We start from the raw sequence: 18,981 nt of genomic DNA, 5'->3' as shown, positions 1-18,981 counted from the left end.
AGTGTAAAATAAATAATATCGAATTTATTATTAAAAAACATTATAAATACTAAAAATAAAAATTGAATGGCGTTCATATGTTTGACATCACACAAATTGACATTATGCAGTGTGTGGAGGATGCCTTCTTTTTATAGTGAAAAGATGAGTACTCAGTACGCTATTAGATGTCAGCTGATTTTATTGTTTTGTATGAAGTTTTCTCAATTTGAAATTTAAAATCTTTTTGTAGCTTGTAGGAGAATCCGAAATTTAATATTTGAGGAGTAAATATTTTCAATCCATTTAAGGCTATTTCATAAATTAAAACAGTTATGAAAGTAAATCAGTCAAATATTTTAATAGAACTGGAAGACAGAATATTATTAACGATTAATTAATAAATTGTTACCATAGCTATCACCAAAAAATCAGGAACAAATATTTTGGGAGCATAAAAGATTTTAATAATTTTGACTAACCAAAAAATCAGGAACAAACCTTCCAATTTTGATTAACTTAATTAATGCCATAGAGTTTTCAAAATTTTTAATTAAGTAAACTTATTAAGATTTTAAAATTTTTAATTAAGTAAACATTATAAGATAAATATAAAATCTATTAGATTACTATTCACGTAAATTTAAATTTAAAGCAATATTTTATTTTTAAAAGAGATTATATAATCATATTGAGTTTATTGCCAATGTCTATACACAATTAGTGTAATATAATAGTTTTATGTTTTATAATGTTACATTAATAAAACATATGAATTATATAATCTTTTTTTTTAAGTGTTGCTTTAAATTTAAATTTACGTGAATACTAATATAATAGATTTACATTTTAAATATAATATTAAATTAAATAGAGTTATTTCCTTTTAAAATAATTTGAATTTAATATTTATATATTATTTATTGATTATTCCGAATTTGATAGTGAATTTAAATTTTTGAATATTTTCTAAAACAAAAATAAAAGAATCCGAATTGGGTCGGGTATAAAAGATTTGCGTGTTTTTAAGTGGGTCAGGTTAAAAGTTTCGCATGTTTATCCATTTTTTTTAATTAATAAATATTAATATAATTAATTTTTTCTCATTAAACTGAAATCAATCAGAATTCTGCACATCATCGTCTTTGCCATATCACATTTGACGTGGAATAATCGTCATCATTAGCATATGCAAGGGAGCTTTTCTAAGCCAATCAAATTAAAACAAATCAGATTTTTTCATCAAACTACATTCTCATTTAATATATAGAATTGTGAATTCATTATATTTTTTGTATGATAAAAAGGTATATATATATATATATATACAAGTTTCGAGTCTCTCACGATGTATCTTATCGATGTGGAACTCAGCTATAGTGGATAATAATGAGTAAATACTTTATAAAAAAGAATTATTTAACTATACAAAGTTTTTTAACCAATTTTTTTTTAATTTGTACTTTGTGCGTCCGCACAAAAAAAAATTATTTTTTAATTTAATTTTAAAATAAAATTTATTTTTTTATTAATATAATATTTTCTAATAAATGATACAAATTTATTTTTATGTTTAGATAAAATTTATTTTTTTAATAATTTAACTACACTTATAATAGTATAATTTTAATTCGTCCATTCGATTAATTTGAAAAAGACCATAAATATAAAAACATAATTTTATCCTGTCTATTCATATTACCATATAATATAAATAATTTTTATTTTTAATATTTAAATTTTAAACTGATTGATTATAAAAAAGTATAATAAAATATCGTTTATCATTTTATCATTATGAGAATACTGTTTAAATTTAAATATAACATAAATTAATATCCTATTTACTATTTTTATAAAGATAATAACAACTGATTTTTATAATTTTGATAAATGATATAATAATCTAAACTGAATCAAAATTTGAATTTTTTCTGAATTATTTTAAAAAATAAATTTTAAATATATTATCTTATTATTTTTTGGAAATAAATAAAACAGAGAAATCAAAATAAAATATTTGTTTGGTAACATAAATAAAAGTTATCCAAAAACAAAATAGTAGAAAACTAAGTAAAACCTGTTTGGACACAAAACATGTTTTTTTTTTAATAATATAGATTTTGGCTAACTAAATTATAAATTCGTAAATGACATGGTGTTCTTGTTTTTTTTTTTCTTTTCCTTTCCACCAGATAAGATCAGTGTAAGTTTTTTTTTTTTAAATCCCCATCTGTTTGTTAATACGCGTCTCGCGTTCTTGAACATAGATAAAATCTTGGCCATGCTTCTGATAATGTTGATTATGCAGTATTGTATGTCTGTATGATCCAAAGTCACTTATAACTTATAAGACGGGGACTCTAATAGCATTTCCTTCTATTAACATCCCCGATTTAACCTCAAATGACATAAGACAGAAGAAAACAATGGAAAAATAAACGTAGTATGGTTTATATATAAATGAAGCTATGATGTAAACAAAGTAACAATGTTCTTTGATTCATCTGCGGTTGATAGATTTCACTTGGCATTCTTCTTGATAGTCACCTTGGCTCCGGTTCTCTTGATGACACAGACTGAAACAGTTTGCTTCATGCCCCTCAATGCACAACGTCCAAGCTGAAGCAGCGGTTCAGGAAGGGGTAAATTGGCCACGTGTTTTGTTTTTATTGGTTAAAACAGAAAAGAGAGAGAAAGTCAAGTTTAGGGGTATCGTGTTTTTTTTCTGGAAAACTCATTTGCTAGTTCTCTTTTTTTTTTTACGACCAAAGATCTCTCCTTGGGCGATTCAGCTCGTCTTCGCGATTCCGGCGATTTTTCCGAGATCGAAGTGTTGTACGACTCCAGTTCGAAGGTATGTTATCCGAGCCTTGTTTTTTTTTAATTGTAGATAGTTTTTATTTGCGTTCTCGTCGAGTTAGTGTTTATACGAATTGGGTAAATTTGGGGCTTTTAAATTTTTGGTCTAATTAGGGGTCTCAGAGTTCATGCGATGGTCTGTCTGATCGGGAAGTACTCGTTTAGGTTGAAATTGCATGGATTAGTTTAGGGTTTTGTCGATTTAGGGTTTGCTGATTTGGGGAAAATTGGGGTTTTTATGTTTTCTGGTAAATTAGGGCTATCGGTGTACTTGGAGGGTTGTTTTCGATTTTGATTTAACCGTTTTGATAGCGAATATGTGAAACCTCAACTTGAACTAATTTGCGAGTGAATTGGATGATTCATAGTTGATATGGTTTGCGATTGAAATGGATGATTCATGGGCTTAGTAGTTGATATGGGTATAGGGATTCTGACTCTTGGGCATTGCTTCGAGGTTGGTGATAAACTGTTATCAATTATGTGCAGAAAGAATGCCGATCAGCTATTCAGAAACATCTTCTGAAAGGCCAGAGATGGATTTGGGGTGGGCATATTCTGATGCCAACAACGGAATATAGGAGAAGTGTTTCTGCGGGATGCGGTTGAAGCTTGAAGCAATGAGTGCTGATTCCACAGTTTTTCCTGGCCGCTGGTACTACAAGTGTCTGAAGTACTTGAATGAGGTAATTAAGGGTGAACTTTACTTGCTTTATCATGATTAGTTGTCTGTTTATTAGATTGATAACACTTTATTGTTTTGTAGGGGACTTTTGAGCACATATTTCAATGGTGGGATGACGGTGTGACAGAGCAGCTGGAGAGATACAAGATACGGCTTGATGAGGCAATGGGGAAACAGCTACATTTGGAAACACATGTTCGCCTTCTTCAAGGTGAAGTTGCTCGCATGAAGGAGGAGCTTGCAAACCAAGGAGACACAGGGGTTGTGGCTTCCGACCCAGCTGTTGGCAAATTAAAGGAAGAAGTATGAGTCCTTTAAGGTGAGGTTGCACAGCTGAAGCATGACTTTGCTAACCGAGGTGACGGTTTCTTCCTTTGTTTTTTTTACACATCGACATTTGTTTTTTTTACACATCGACATTTATATATTATACTATGCATTAGTTTATGTATTCTCACACATATGGTTTTTTTTTAATGAGGTTTTACGGGGAACAACAAACAGGCGTGTTGGTTCAGTCTTATGGGTGATCAGTCTTATCAGCATTGAATCAAGGTTAGTAATCATCGATGCTTTATGGTTCGTATTAAAGTACTAGGTTAGAATAACCAGTAAAGTACTAGGTTGTCATCAATGTTTGGTTAGTCTGATTTTTTGTTAGGTGAAGAGTAATTGTTGGTTTATTTTGTGATGAATGCTATTTGTATGTTGAAGAGTAATTGCAAGAATGGGTGTGTATTTATTGCTCGTTTTCTTACTAACTTAAACCCTAACTTATGTACTAACTCTTTATAAACCAATCTTATTCATCTTCTGTTCTTCATCCGTTCCTTTCTTCTTTTTATCAATCTTACGTACTAACTTACCTAGCTCTTCCTTTCTTCAATCGATTCCCTCTACCCTTTTCAACCATTCCGTACTTACCAAATGGATTCTTCGAATGCTTTTGGTAACTCTCAGGGTTTTGTTAATCTTTTAACAAGCCAAGCAGAAAACCCTTTCTATTTTTCTCAAACCATAGATCTAACTTCATCAGACTTGCCTCCATTTAGTAGTCAGGAAGCTAATGATGACCCGCGGGTGGCTTCCAAGGATCGCAAGGAGAGGCGGATATGGTCACCAGTGGAGGACATTGTTTTGATCAGTTGTTGGTTAAATACCAGCAAGGATCCGGTGGTGGGAAATGAACAAAAAGCTCAAGCTTTTTGGAAGCGTATTCAGCTCTTGTTTAATGGCAATAAGAAGTTAGCCGACTTACCAGACCGAGAGGCACCTCATTGCAAGTAGAGGTGGGGTAGAATCAACGACCAAGTCAGCAAGTTCGTAGGTTGTTATGAAACGGCTGTGAAAGGGCAGAGAAGTGGGCAAAACGACGATGACTTGGTGAAAGCTGCTCATCAAATATTTTTCAGTGACCACCAGTTTAAGTTTGGCCTCGAGCATTGTTGGAGAGAATTACGGCACGACCAGAAGTGGTGCACCTCCACAGCGGACAAAGACTCTGCAAAAAAGAAACGAAGAAAGGGGGACGAGACTTCGGCTCACGGTAGTCAACCTGAAATACTTGTAGATAGCTCTCCTGAAGCTCGGCCGCCTGGAGTAAAAGCAGCAAAAGCTGCTGCTAAAAAGAAGGTGAACGGAGATGCTAAAGACGAAGGGAAAAAATGGATGACTTCAAGGACTTGTGGGAAATAAAACTGAGAGACTTGGAATTGAAGAAGGTGCTGTCTAGACAGAGAATGCTAGAGAGTCTTCTTAGTAGAACCGAGCCACTTTCTGAGAAAGAAGTTGATTTTAGGGACAAACTTATTGATGAATTTATGTGATAATATAAGTTAAGGGCTTGTACGTGTTGTTATGCTGACTTTGTCATAATCATTTTAGTGTTCTTAACGTGTCATATGTGTTGTATGAATACGGTGCTATTTAATGTTTAATGCAAAGTTCTGTGACTTATGTGACTTTTTCTGATCGTAATGTGTACAGGTTGGTGATCGTATACGGTACTCATTGGAGGGCCAAATAGTAGAAACCCGTGAACGGATACAACACTGAGTGGAGGGACCATATTTTTTTGTTGTCTTCTGTCCTTGACCACGAAATGGTTGATATTTTTATGTTGTATACTGTTAGTGATATTTTTAAAAAGTTAAATTATTGGACCGAGAATCTTGTTTGGAAGCCACACAATCTTTTGTAGATATTTTTGCTACTTCTCTATATAAAGATCGATCACACTCATTACCATATCACACAAACAACTTAGCCTTCTTTCTCTCAAAACGACCACTTCTTTCTCTCAGCCTAAAAAAAATTACTTTCTCACAAAACAAACACTTGTCAAAAAAAATTACTTTCTCTCAATTACTTTCTCTTCAACATGGCATCTTCTTCAAACACCCCCATTGATGTCGATATTGATGACTACTTTGATGAAACTTTTGATAATATCTTGGAAGAAAAATTTGAAGATGCATTCAACGAATTACTACATCAGCATACCGCTCCAATGCCAAAAAAGAAGAAAAAAAGAGCATATATTGAAAGAGCACGTGAAGAAGGCCATCAACGGTTATGGAACGACTATTTTAGTGACGATGCAACATATCCTCCTCATCTATTTCGCCGCCGTTTTAGGATGAGAAAGACGTTGTTCCTGCGTATTGTTGATCGACTCTCAACGGAACTAGCTTTTTTCAACAAAGGAGAGATGCTGTTGGAAGGGTTAGCCTCTCTGCATTACAGAAATGTACAGCGGCAATACGTATGATGGCGTATGGCACTGCGGCAGATGCGGTTGACGAGTACCTTCGGCTAGGTGAGAGTACAGCTATTTCTTGCTTAGAAAATTTCACTGAAGGAATTATCTCTTGTTTCGGAGATGAATACCTAAGAAGACCCACCCAAGATGATCTAATACGCCTACTTGATGTCGGAGAGTCACGTGGATTCCCGGGAATGATTGGAAGCATCGACTGTATGCATTGGGAGTGGAAAAATTGTCCAACCGCTTGGAAAGGACAATATACACGTGGTTCAGGAAAACCGACAATCGTCTTAGAGGCGGTGGCATCACATGATCTATGGATATGGCACGCATTTTTTGGACCTCCAGGTATGTTAAACGACATTAATGTTCTTAAACGCTCTCCGGTTTTTGATGACATTTTACAAGGTCGAGCTCCAAGAGTTAAGTACTATGTCAACAGAAACGAATACCGTTTGGCATACTACCTCACTGACAGTATCTATCCAAAATGGGCAACTTTCATAAAATCGATTCCCCTACCGCAAGATCCAAAGACCCGATTGTTTGCTTCATGTCAAGAATCCTACCGCAAAGATGTCGAACGTGCTTTTGGAGTATTGCAGTCTCGTTTCGCAATTATAAAAAACCCAGCTCTTATTTGGGATAAGAGAAAAATTGGGAATATTATGCGGGCAAGCATCATTCTGCATAATATGATCGTGGAAGACGAACGCGATGGATATAATCTGGTTGATACAACACAATACAAACAAGGCGACGTTAACAGAAGTTCTCAGGTGGATATGTCGTATTCTACATATATGCCTACAAATATTCAAAATATGATAGGCAATCGCGAAGAAGTTCGACATTCAGAAACACATGATAAATTGCAAAAGGATTTACTTGAACATGTTTGGCAGAAATTTGGACATTTGGTTTAATGTTTTTTTCTTTTGTTTTAATTATATGTAATGAATGAGTTTGCTTAATCTTTTTATCATGTAATTTTATTTATATGTAATGAATAATTTATTTCAAATTATAATAAATTAAATGTTTAAAATTGATTTTCGGGAAAAACAAATTTTAAAAAAAAAATTATTAAAATAATCCAAAGAACTCCTTGAATGGGTTCAGGGTTGGACACCAATTTTTCATAGAGTTCATCCAAAAAAAATTTCTCAAAAAACCTAATAAAAAAATCTGATGAACCCTTCAATAGGGTTCAAGGTTGGAGATGGTCTAAGATAGCTATCTGGACTTTCACGAGTCGCCCATGCGTTGCACTACTGCACGGGGCCTGGCTCAACCCGCCATTCCAATAGTTAACTTTTTCATCTTTTAACTAATTTAATGTGGTAGGAAAAGATTGGTTAATTAATGATGTCGACAAATTTTAAAATATAATAATGCAGAAGAAGAGAAAATCAAAATATAAGTAGGATACGATGAATAAGGGAAGTTATTGATAGGAAACCTAGCCATTCTCTTTAACAATCTTGTGCTGACCAAAGATTATCTGTGTGAAAACTTCCCATATAAACTTCAAACCCACCCTCTAGATCTCTAGTGTCTAACACAAGACTGAATATTCAAAATTAGTTGATGAGTTTTATCGCAATTGATGGAGTTAATAAACACCAAAGCTGAAAGGGAGATATGTAGACAAGAATCTACTCAAGGACCAAACTCCGAGCAGAATCGAAGCTGTAACAACAAATAAGCAACCAAATACAAAACTAAAGTAAACAAACTAACACAATGTTCTTTGATTTATCTGCGGTTGATGATAGAGTTCACTTGGCACTGATCACCTTCCTTGGCTCCGGTGATCCTACTTGTCAACACTCTTGATGACACCGACTGCAACAGTCTGCCTCATGTCCCTCACTGTAAAACGTCCACATGGGCTTATCGTGACCAATACCACATCACCATTCAAGAACTTGGGCTCCTTACTCCAGCTCCTTACCAGAACGCCTGCCAATCTTGGTCAAGATCTCAGAGACACTTTACACGGCAATGTGACAAGTGTGGAAGTCGAGCAATCTGACCAAGATGGTTTATGATGATGACCTGGGAGGTGAAGTTGTCTGATCCCTTGGCACCAAGCACCAATGGTGAACGCAAGCAAAGTTTAAGTATTCAGAAAAACACCAGAGGACCTGAGATCGAGACCAGAGGATCTATCACCATGTGGCTCGCCTTTCCGTCTGCGTAAAGCTGAGGTAACGTGTTGGCTTCTTTGGCTGTGACGCCTTCCGCAGTCCACAACGCAATATGTGGCCATTCGTTCTTGGCGACTATGGTCTCTCCGTCCACAGATCCGACATGGGCTGTTAGAGCAGCCATCTTGTCGTTGAAGATGAGCTCAGTGAGCTCTACGAGTACCTCTCTGTTCAAGTGCTGACCATAGCACTTGTGGGCAAGGGTCACGTGAGCCCGTTCAAGTTTTTCTTCTATGCTCTTCTTCTCTTGTAGAAAAGATCTCACTCTTGGGTTTTCTGCGACCAACTGATACAAAAGAACATGAAGTCTAAATCATCTCCAGTACGAAAGAACATGAAGGCTTCTTTTAATGGTAGTTTATGAATGTTGTAAGTTACCTTTTACAAGAAGACTGTGGACTTGCGTAATAGGCAAATTGATGGCAGCGACAACATAGACTTATGTTTTGTTTTCTCTGAGCTTGGTGGTTTGTATTCACCCTTTGTGATTCTTTTTAGCTCTCTCGCACTTGCTGAACCGCAAACTCAAACGGAACCTGCAAGTTGAAAACCAGAGAAAAAAGACATCATATGCACATCCCGCCTCTTTTATCATGTATTGAAAGAGAATCGAAGCAGTTATAATCCCAATCGTGGGACTGTAGCTTTTTCATGAGCCATCAATGAAAAAGGATATTTTACCTGAACAGAACTGAGATGCTCAGAATTTGCAACTAAAGTACTGCGCAGCTGTTTCTCCCATTTAGTCCGTTCCGCTGCATATGTTCCTTTTCACCACTCAAGTCTACGGAAAGAAAAATTTGAACAGACAAAAAGAGGTCAGAAGCAAACAAGCCAAAGCTAAAGCTGAAGAGATGAAGTAAAAAAAGAACTGTCAGAACAAGACACTAAAACGTCTGTTAGCACACTCAAGTTGTAGGTTAGTTTCTGATATCTTCCTTGTAAGTTTTTGCTATATAATTACTTTTGTCTCATTGTCTTTCATTTCTAACTGTCAGTACAGACAATGTTGTTCAACATATATCACAAACAAGTGTTACTGATTTCAGAAAAGATGATTTAGATTCGATTTGGTATAATTTAACATTTCAAGTCAAGTAAATAGTAGTGTTGGCTACTTACCTCCCATGTCTTCTACTGTGGAGCTGGAACAAGTCTAAGCCCTCCTCAAGAACCGATTTAACAGTATCAGGTAAAGGACTCCTGTATATGCACAAAGAGGAGTCACTAAGTGGTTTAGGAAACCAGATGAATATGAAGCTATAATTTGTTAGGTCGCATAAGTGCACCTGTCTGATTTCAACAATGGCATCTTGACGAGGGAGCCAAAGCGCTCAATCAATTCACTCTCAAATTCTTTGCGGTTCTGAAAGTTTAAAAGACAGTTCCAAGGAATGTGAGATCAAATAATAGATTTACATAAAGACAGTTGAGGCGCGTCTGATCATAATACATTTCCCTCATAAAGGTGATAAAACATCAATAGCGACATAGCCTGCATTTGAAGATGCCTTGTCGAGATTCCCCTGACAATACCAACTGCATATGTATGAAAGAAACAATAGCTTGTTGAGAGATACATGGTTGCGGTGAAAGTTGAATGATAAATAAACTTTGTAAAAGATGCAACTGCATACCGGATGGTTAACTCGTTCAAGTACACGGAACATTGTTGAACAATGCCATTTTGGTTTCAAACCAAACTAGAAGAAATTTAGTGAAGATGGAGTTGGTGGAACAGTTGAAAGCATGAAGAAAGATAAAGCTATATCTAGCCTTTTGACTATGTCGAGTATTTTGGGGAAAAAGGTGTAAGCTAGTAAAAGTTGTTGTCTATTATTTTCTTGTATAAGTCTAGTGTCTTGGAGTGTAATCGAACACATCTTTTTGCAAAAATGAAAAACAAGATTGTTCAAGTTCTTTGTTCTCTTTCTTTCTAAACAAGCGATGAATCATAACAAAACAGAGTATTCTGTTTTGAGAAGAAAAACAACAAACATGAATACAGCTAAGGCATCAAGTGAATATGGATTTGAATCGGTTCATGTGAATCCATAAGAGGCAAGAAGGTAATGTAAAACAAAAAAACTGAATAGCAAAGGGTACTTTTCCAAATGATTGTATTAGTAAAAACAAGTAACAGTGCAATGGAATCAAGTATTAATCTTGATAGCCATTAGGAAAAGAAGCAGCTGAAAATACGACTGCAACAATATTTTCAATGATTCTGATAAGCCAAAGCCAATCTTTAAAGTCATATGGTCAGAGACTCTTATATTTTCATTCCTAATCGATGTGAGATTGTAACAGATTCCCAGCGTACAATACATTACCTGTCTCCACAAGTCTTCATTTGGGGCATTTTTGTCAGCCAACAGAATCGATTGTGACTTTTTACGACGTTCATCGGCAACTTTTAGCCAATATTTTACCAGTAAGTAGAATTTTGCATGAGGTGGCACAGCAGAAATAGAGAGACTAGAGCAATTTCGAAAAAAAAAATCCTACATTCTAAATTACCTTTGACAAGATCTCCCATCAAAGTGTGCACTGGCCGATCATCTCCAAAGCCTCCTGGGGTGTTCAGTAACTCCCTACAAAGTGAAGATTTAGCACATCCAGGAATCCCTAACATGCAGAAGACAGAGGAAAAGAGTTTAAAAAGGATATCCTAAAGAAAACGATATATACAGATCTAAAACATACAACCAGACCACATTGAATATATACATACATATATAATGGAATACCTGGAAAGAATACAATTAACCCCTCATCCTTCTGGACAGCTTCCTTCACAGCTGGCTCAGGAGTAGCTGGTGTCACTCGTTTCTTCACAAGATCGCCGTCAACAATGGCCAAGAAGTCCTCAGTCCTCACTAGATTCCCAGCAGACCCTATCAAAACCTGATTCTTTGGGCTCCGTTTCGCGTATTGCTCCAGGAATGGCTCAGCTTCACTCAAGTATATCGACCAAGAGAGCTGTCCATTCTCAAGACATGTTCTATATCTCTTGCGCTCCCACTGCTCACGATACGCGCCACAAGACCCTCTAATATCTCACCCTGAACCTTAACATGGTCCTTTGAGCCTGCTTAGTTCCATCCGATGACTTTCATCAAGTTGGAATCCTTGAGAAACTAATCAGCTATTTCATCAAGAGCACTACAGACTGAAGTTGCTATCCCTTCTTCATAGAGTGCATCAAACGCAGTGAAAAACAGGTCACTGATTTCCTTCATCAAAATTTTAACAACAAGCTGTTTCAAAGCAATTCCTTGGACAGTGTGCATCCAAACATATCATAGCATATGTCTACCGCTAATAGGACCACAAATCACTAAAGCTTGAGACTTCATGGAGTTAGACTAGTAAATGCACCGACTAGATTCTATCAACACATTCTTACTATAGTTAGGTTGAGTAAGCTAACATGAAAATGTCTATTTTCAGTTGTCCAGCCAAGATTGTTCAGAAATATCAAAGCTTCAACTAGAGGAACACTAATTTTTAAAATAAAAAGATTAGATAATAGTATTTCAAATTCTTTCTTCACCAAAATAATAGTTAAGAAAACAAGGCCCCAAGGTAAAATGAGAATTAAAGGCAACGTCACAAAGGAATATAGCAGAAATGACTAGAAAGGGGCTTAAGTTACCTTGTGGAAAAGAGCCAAACTTGATTTGTTGGTAGACGCCACTTGTGGCAAAATGCAATTATTTCGGAAGTTGAATAGAACTTGGGCTTACCATTACCTAACTCGGTAACAGCCGTCACTACCACTGCAAGACGCAAATCAACATTTCTTTTTCAACTAAACAATTCTAGACTTTCATAAACATGTCATATACACTTTTTGAAAGATGTTGACTCTAGAACATCTAAAAGGTAAAGTACTTTACCATAATCATCCAGTGGGCGTTGACCATGATCTCCAAGAACAGCTGTTACCAGTTCCATAGATATGCACATGCGGTTTTTCTGAAAGAAAAATGACTAATTAAGAGCTATCCTTTTCTGGCAAATTTGATTAAGCCTCAAGCATTTGAGAATTTCGATTGTTTAAAGTAAGTTGTGTCCATGGATATACCTCAAGAAAATCATTGAAATCTCCTTCCTTCTTTAAAGCCTTAGTTCCCCAAGCCTCCCTGAACATCCGTGAAAGAACAAAAACACCAACCTCAGTATAACTGCAAATGAAAACATTGGGTTAGCATATGAGAAGAATCTTTTAGTCGCCATCTCAATGGAAATAAGAAAGGGTACTAAAATCAATTCGCTTTCAAAAGAAATAACACTGAAGCTAGGAATAAATGAGCTTACATATTACCAAAACTGTTCTTGATATATATGTTGTTGATACGTCAAGCGTTGCCAATCCTTTAGATACCATATCGATCATTCTTGCTCGTAGCTGCCAAAAATTCAAGACAGATGCAACAATGAGAGATATGAAGTAGGCAAAGTAACAATTAGTGTGGTACAAGAGACGAGCAGGGCGCAGATAAAATTTACATCTTTGTCAGTCTTTTCATTCTCAAATTTTGGATAGAAATTTGCTCTGATCTGGGCATGACAAGAAGTATAATTTTCTATAGTTCTCGAGGGAAAGTATCTGACTTTAACGACGATTCAGAAGAACTACTGCAGTCTTCACCTCCTTTCTCCATTATCTTGCGCTGCCAAAAGAGATTGAGATTGAGACTGAAAACGAACGATGAAGTGTCTTAGCCGAGAATTGAGGATGGTTTTTCAAAATATAGAACGAGGAAGCGAAGAACACAGTTACAGAGACTACGAGATCGTAAAACTCACCAGAATCGCAACTCAGTTCTGTTTTTTCGAACTCACTAGCTGTTGCAACTTAGTCCTTGTCTTATCTTAGTGATTCGTAAAAGTCCCTAAATGTATAAATTTAGTTTGCAAAGTCCCTTTAAGAAAAAGAAAAGAAACGAATATCCGTTTCCTTGTTTGTGTTTTACCTTTGCCACAAACATTTGGATTTGCCTTTGGTCTTTTGTTTTTTCATCTCTTCTTCTTCTGTCTCTCTGCTTCTTAACTCGCTCGGACAGGTATCGCTTCTTCTTCTCTTTACTTTAGATTTGTTGGATCATGTTTCAATTCCGATCTAGAGATCTTCTCTCTTCGGTTTTCTGATTGAATCTCTGTAAATTTTCATTTTTTTTTTTAGGGTTTTACGTTATATCCGATGGCTTCAAGTTCAGAGAAAACTCTTCCTACTTCAGGTATTTGTGTTTATCTCAATTTGAGTCAGATTCGAGTGTTGTTTACCTCGATTCTAAGGCGTTTTTAACCAGCTTTAGTGGTTGTTTCTTAGAGTTACAGACAAGTGTTTATTTCACGTTTCCGCAGATGAGAAAAACAATCCCAAGGAAGAGACTAAGAAGAGTACTACTAGACCGGAATCGGGCTCAGGAGCTTCTCCTTCACCTTCTCCTTCACCTTCACCGGCTGATCTTAATTTCGATTTCTCAAGCATGGCCAGTATTCTCAACGTAAGTCTTTCTCTTGTTGGGTATGTTTGATTGTGTAGTTGAGTCTCTCTTGAATAACATAAGTCAATGTTTTGTCTTAAATTTTTTTCCTTTTTGTTGACTGGTTTGGTTTAGGATCCAAGCATCAAGGAATTGGCTGAGCAAATAGCCAAAGATCCTGCATTTAACCAGTTAGCTGAGCAGCTTCAGAGATCTGTTCCAAGTGCATCTCAGGAAGGTGGTCTCCCTAACTTTGACCCAGACCAGTACATGAACACAATGAATCAGGTTATGGGGAACCCTGAATTTAGAACAATGGCGGAGCGTCTTGGTAACGCCTTGGTACAGGTTAGTGAATAACGAGCTTCTTGTTAAGTCTGTTACTGTTCTTGATGGAGACCAAAAGGCCTGGTCTTGACTGACATTGAATCTCTCTGATTGATGTTTCAAGGATCCACAAATGTCTCCGTTTCTGGAGGCTTTTGGGAACCCTGCAGCAACAGAGCAATTCGCTGAGCGTATGGCACAAATGAAAGAAGATCCAGTTTTGAAACCTATATTAGCTGAGATAGACGCTTCTGGTGACCCTTCTGCTATGATGAAGTATGTGTTTTAAATCTTTTTTCCCCCTATCATTCTTTAGAAAGTTTATTTTTTTTGTGGTTGATAAATTTTGTTTTCCTGTGTTAGGTACTGGAATGATAAAGATGTGCTGAAAAAGCTAGGTGAAGCAATGGGTTTAGCTGTTGGAGCAGACCAGGATGTTGCAGCTGAACCTGAGGAGGCGGAGGCAGAAGAAGGGGAAGAGGAAGAGTCTATTGTTCACCAGACTGCTAGTCTTGGTGATGTGGAGGTAACGATTGTTTTACGCTCTTAATCTCTCATGTTCTTGAATCTTGATGGTGTGTGGATTTTTAAACTCACTGTTGCATTGATTTACTGAACCAACCAGGGTCTGAAAACTGCGTTGGCATCTGGTGGTAACAAGGATGAAGAAGACTCCGAGGGAAGGACAGCGTTGCATTTTGCATGTGGATATGGCGAGGTATGTCAATGTCTTTAAACGAACCGTAGCAACAAGAACCTTTGTAACTGTCACACTATCACAGAAATCATGGAAAGCAGATAAACTAAGAATCTTTACTAATATGCACTTGATGGATAAGCAGCTTGGTTTCACTTATTAGATTATTTACTACACACAATGAAGAAGGAAGCTGACAATTACCGTTAATCTATCTGCGCTTTCATGTGGTTCTAAAATCTTAACTGTTCCTGATTTGAATCTTCTTTGCCTAGATGAAATGTGCACAAGTTCTTCTGGATGGTGGAGCAAATGTGAATGCGGTTGACAAAAACAACAACACTCCATTGCATTACGCCGCTGGTTATGGAAGGAAAGAGTGTGTAAGCCTTCTCCTAGAGAATGGTGCTGCAGTGTAAGTTTGCAAAACAATCCCAAATCAAACAATTTTTAAAAAGATGATTCTATACTGAAAGTGTTTTTGTTGTTGTGTTTGCAGCACTCTGCAAAACATGGACAGTAAAACTCCAATTGATGTGGCCAAGCTCAACAACCAGCTCGATGTGGTCAAGCTACTTGAGAAGGACGCTTTCCTCTGAGAGCTTTAAGAACATGTCTCGCTTCTGTGTTCTTTTATCCTTTGTCTGTTGTTTTTTCATTATTAAATAGTAAAAACAAAAATAAAGAAATAGAAAATGGATGTTTTTATTTATGGTTTTCTGATATGTTATTATTTTTCTTCTTAAAATACGTTCTCGTTGTACTTTTTTTTTTTTTTTCAGCACAATCTACCAAAATGATCTGATGAACACTCTTTTTGATAGAAATTGTGAAAATGAAAATATCCCAATTTTGTCTTTTCCCTAATCTAAGACTAGGTAAAGCCCGTGAGCCCAAAACGTAGAAAACCCGGATCCAACTCAATCGGGTGGGTAAAATAAAATAAAAATCAAGACTGGATATGTGATGGCACACGTAGACGAACCTCAAGCAATCACTCGAGCTTGAGGTTATGGCTTCCGTTTAAACCCAAAAATTCCAAATTGCAGAGAAAAACAATTCAAAGCTCCTTACTTTCGCCTTTCCCATCTTCTAATCTGTTTCAAAATCGAATCTTTATCCTCCTGAAGAAGGTGAAGAAGAAGAGGGAGCTTCAATGGCGGCCACATCTTCTAACCCGTTACTACTCACCTCGAATTTCCTCGGTTCCAAGATCATAATTTCAGCTACGAAGCCATCGATTCCATTCTCGCTCTTCTCCCAAAGGAAATTTCAGGTCTCTAGATCAGAAAACCGAAAGCTCACGAAACCGTTGTTGCCATCGCAAGCTGCGTTAGCGACTCTGCTGTTTTCATCGCCGTCGCTAGCAATCGCCGAGCCTTACACAGTGGCTCAGCCTCCTGCACCGACCGATACAATCACCGTTGAAGCTCAGGCGATAACTCCGTCTGCGACTGCGTTTGGCCAGAACGTGCTCCAGACAGCACCTAATCCTCAGGCTCAGTCACCGGACATTCCAGATGGAACACAGTGGCGATACAGCGAGTTCCTAAACTCCGTTAAGAAAGGTAAAGTGGAGAGAGTTAAATTCAGCAAAGACGGCTCCGTTCTCCAGCTCACCGCCGTCGATGGCCGTCGCGCCACCGTCATTGTCCCCAACGATCCGGACCTAATCGATATCCTCGCCATGAACGGAGTCGATATATCGGTTTCCGAAGGAGAATCCGGGAATGGTTTGTTCGATTTCATCGGTAATCTGATTTTCCCTTTGCTTGCCTTTGGAGGGTTGTTTTATCTCTTCCGTGGAGGTCAAGGTGGTCCAGGAGGTCCCGGAGGTCTCGGAGGTCCGATGGATTTCGGAAGGTCGAAATCAAAGTTCCAGGAAGTTCCTGAAACCGGAGTTACATTTGGAGACGTTGCAGGAGCTGATCAGGCTAAGCTTGAGTTGCAAGAAGTTGTTGATTTCTTGAAGAATCCAGACAAGTACACAGCTTTAGGAGCTAAGATACCTAAAGGGTGTTTGTTGGTTGGTCCTCCGGGGACGGGGAAGACGCTGCTGGCTAGAGCGGTGGCCGGAGAAGCAGGAGTGCCATTCTTCTCGTGTGCTGCTTCGGAGTTCGTTGAGCTTTTCGTTGGTGTTGGTGCGTCTAGAGTTAGGGATTTGTTTGAGAAGGCGAAAGCGAAAGCTCCTTGTATTGTTTTTATAGATGAGATTGATGCTGTTGGTAGGCAAAGAGGAGCTGGTATGGGAGGTGGAAATGATGAGAGAGAACAGACGATTAATCAGCTTTTGACGGAGATGGATGGTTTCTCTGGTAACTCTGGTGTCATTGTGTTGGCTGCGACTAATAGGCCGGATGTTCTTGACTCTGCGCTTCTTAGACCGGGAAGATTCGACAGGCAAGTCACTGTGGATAGGCCTGATGTTGCTGGCAGAGTCAAAATCCTTCAGGTTTGTTGTTTGGCTTCTCATCTGCGTGTTGGGAAAGTCATGAGTTAGAGACTTGTGAGTAAGTTTAAATGTTTTGTTTATTGTAGGTGCATTCTAGAGGGAAGGCTATTGGTAAGGATGTGGACTATGAGAAGGTTGCAAGGAGAACTCCAGGCTTCACAGGTGCAGATTTGCAGAACCTGATGAATGAAGCAGCCATTCTTGCGGCTAGGCGTGAGCTTAAGGAGATAAGCAAGGACGAAATATCTGATGCTCTTGAGAGGATCATTGCTGGACCTGAGAAGAAGAACGCTGTTGTCTCTGAGGAGAAAAAAAGACTCGTTGCTTATCATGGTTAGAAAATTACTGATATTAAGCTTCTTCTCATTCTTTTTCTTTCTTGTGTTGACCACTCACTTACTCTTGAATAAAACTGGAATTTTTGCAGAGGCTGGGCATGCTTTAGTTGGTGCGCTTATGCCAGAGTATGATCCAGTGGCCAAGATATCGATTCTTCCCCGTGGACAAGCAGGTGGGCTCACGTTTTTCGCACCTAGTGAAGAGAGACTTGAGTCTGGACTATATAGCAGAAGCTACCTTGAGAATCAAATGGCTGTTGCACTCGGTGGAAGGTTAGTTTTACTACTGACATGAATAGGGTCTAAGTCAAGTGTTTAAACTGATCTTTATGATGTTTTTCTTCCGGCTATTGTAGAGTTGCGGAGGAGGTGATCTTTGGAGACGAGAATGTGACGACTGGAGCATCAAATGATTTCATGCAGGTGTCACGTGTAGCTCGCCAAATGGTTGAGAGATTCGGTTTCAGTAAAAAGATTGGACAAGTTGCAGTTGGTGGAGCAGGAGGAAACCCTTTCATGGGTCAACAGGTATGTAAATAAAACTCAGATTCATAGTTTAGTGTGATGGTTTCTTGCTCAAGATTTGTTTATGTTTTGTTATTTGTGGCAGATGTCATCGCAGAAGGATTACTCGATGGCAACAGCGGATATTGTGGACGCGGAAGTGAGAGAGCTTGTGGAGAAGGCGTACGCGAGGGCTAAGGAGATTGTAACAACTCAAATTGATATCCTACACAAGCTTGCTCAGCTCCTGATTGAGAAAGAAACTGTGGATGGTGAAGAGTTCATGAGTCTTTTCATTGATGGACAAGCTGAGTTGTATGTTTCTTGAATCAAATGATTTTGGCTTGTAAAAAGCCATTAATTAGCTTCAATGTATACAGTACTGGATGTTGTTAATAGACGCTTTGAGAACATGTCTTCTGACTCTTTGAGGGTATATATTATGTCTCTTCTGTGTTCTGTTTTAGTGTTAAAGGCCATTTATCTTTTTAATCCTTGGGTGGTTTTTTCATAATTAAATATGGAAAAAAAGATAAAGAGAAAATCAGAAAATGGATGTTTTATTTATGTTTTATTTTTTTTTGAGGAATTTAATTTACGGTTTTGTAACTCACTCTTTTGATTATTTTTTTTTCATCATAATATTTTACGCATTGGATTAT

The 18,981-nt window shown here is 37.4% G+C and overlaps 3 protein-coding genes and 2 pseudogenes across 3 annotated transcripts; 4 read left to right on the top strand and 1 right to left on the bottom strand.

The window, feature by feature from the left end:
* Positions 1 to 3,440: 3,440 nt before the first annotated feature.
* On the top strand, positions 3,441 to 5,221 carry LOC112089941. Its single transcript, XM_024160813.1, has 3 exons — positions 3,441 to 3,527; positions 3,608 to 3,829; positions 4,883 to 5,221. Exons 1-3 carry the CDS (start codon positions 3,441 to 3,443, stop codon positions 5,219 to 5,221), a joined length of 648 nt encoding a protein of 215 aa, XP_024016581.1.
* Positions 5,222 to 5,906: 685 nt separating this feature from the next.
* LOC112089940 lies at positions 5,907 to 7,219 on the top strand (annotated as a pseudogene).
* Positions 7,220 to 8,423: 1,204 nt separating this feature from the next.
* LOC18026323 lies at positions 8,424 to 13,535 on the bottom strand (annotated as a pseudogene).
* On the top strand, positions 13,470 to 15,791 carry LOC18026322 (ankyrin repeat domain-containing protein 2B). Its single transcript, XM_024160657.1, has 9 exons — positions 13,470 to 13,578; positions 13,698 to 13,752; positions 13,880 to 14,022; positions 14,137 to 14,349; positions 14,453 to 14,604; positions 14,692 to 14,854; positions 14,954 to 15,046; positions 15,301 to 15,440; positions 15,525 to 15,791. Exons 2-9 carry the CDS (start codon positions 13,716 to 13,718, stop codon positions 15,622 to 15,624), a joined length of 1,041 nt encoding a protein of 346 aa, XP_024016425.1. The 5' UTR covers positions 13,470 to 13,578; positions 13,698 to 13,715; the 3' UTR covers positions 15,625 to 15,791.
* A 220-nt stretch (positions 15,792 to 16,011) lies between these two features.
* Positions 16,012 to 18,785, top strand: LOC18026100 (ATP-dependent zinc metalloprotease FTSH 5, chloroplastic). The gene is made up of 5 exons (XM_006409251.2): positions 16,012 to 17,477; positions 17,564 to 17,810; positions 17,905 to 18,088; positions 18,172 to 18,343; positions 18,426 to 18,785. The coding sequence occupies exons 1-5, from the start codon at positions 16,182 to 16,184 to the stop codon at positions 18,645 to 18,647; spliced, it is 2,121 nt and encodes a 706-aa protein (XP_006409314.1). The 5' UTR covers positions 16,012 to 16,181; the 3' UTR covers positions 18,648 to 18,785.
* Positions 18,786 to 18,981: the final 196 nt, after the last annotated feature.

This window comes from Eutrema salsugineum, unplaced genomic scaffold (assembly GCF_000478725.1).
Source record: "Eutrema salsugineum unplaced genomic scaffold, Eutsalg1_0 scaffold_11, whole genome shotgun sequence".
Lineage (NCBI taxonomy): Eukaryota > Viridiplantae > Streptophyta > Magnoliopsida > Brassicales > Brassicaceae > Eutrema > Eutrema salsugineum.
Note: the sequence above shows the minus strand (reverse complement) of the source record. Positions and strands in the feature narration are given on the sequence as shown.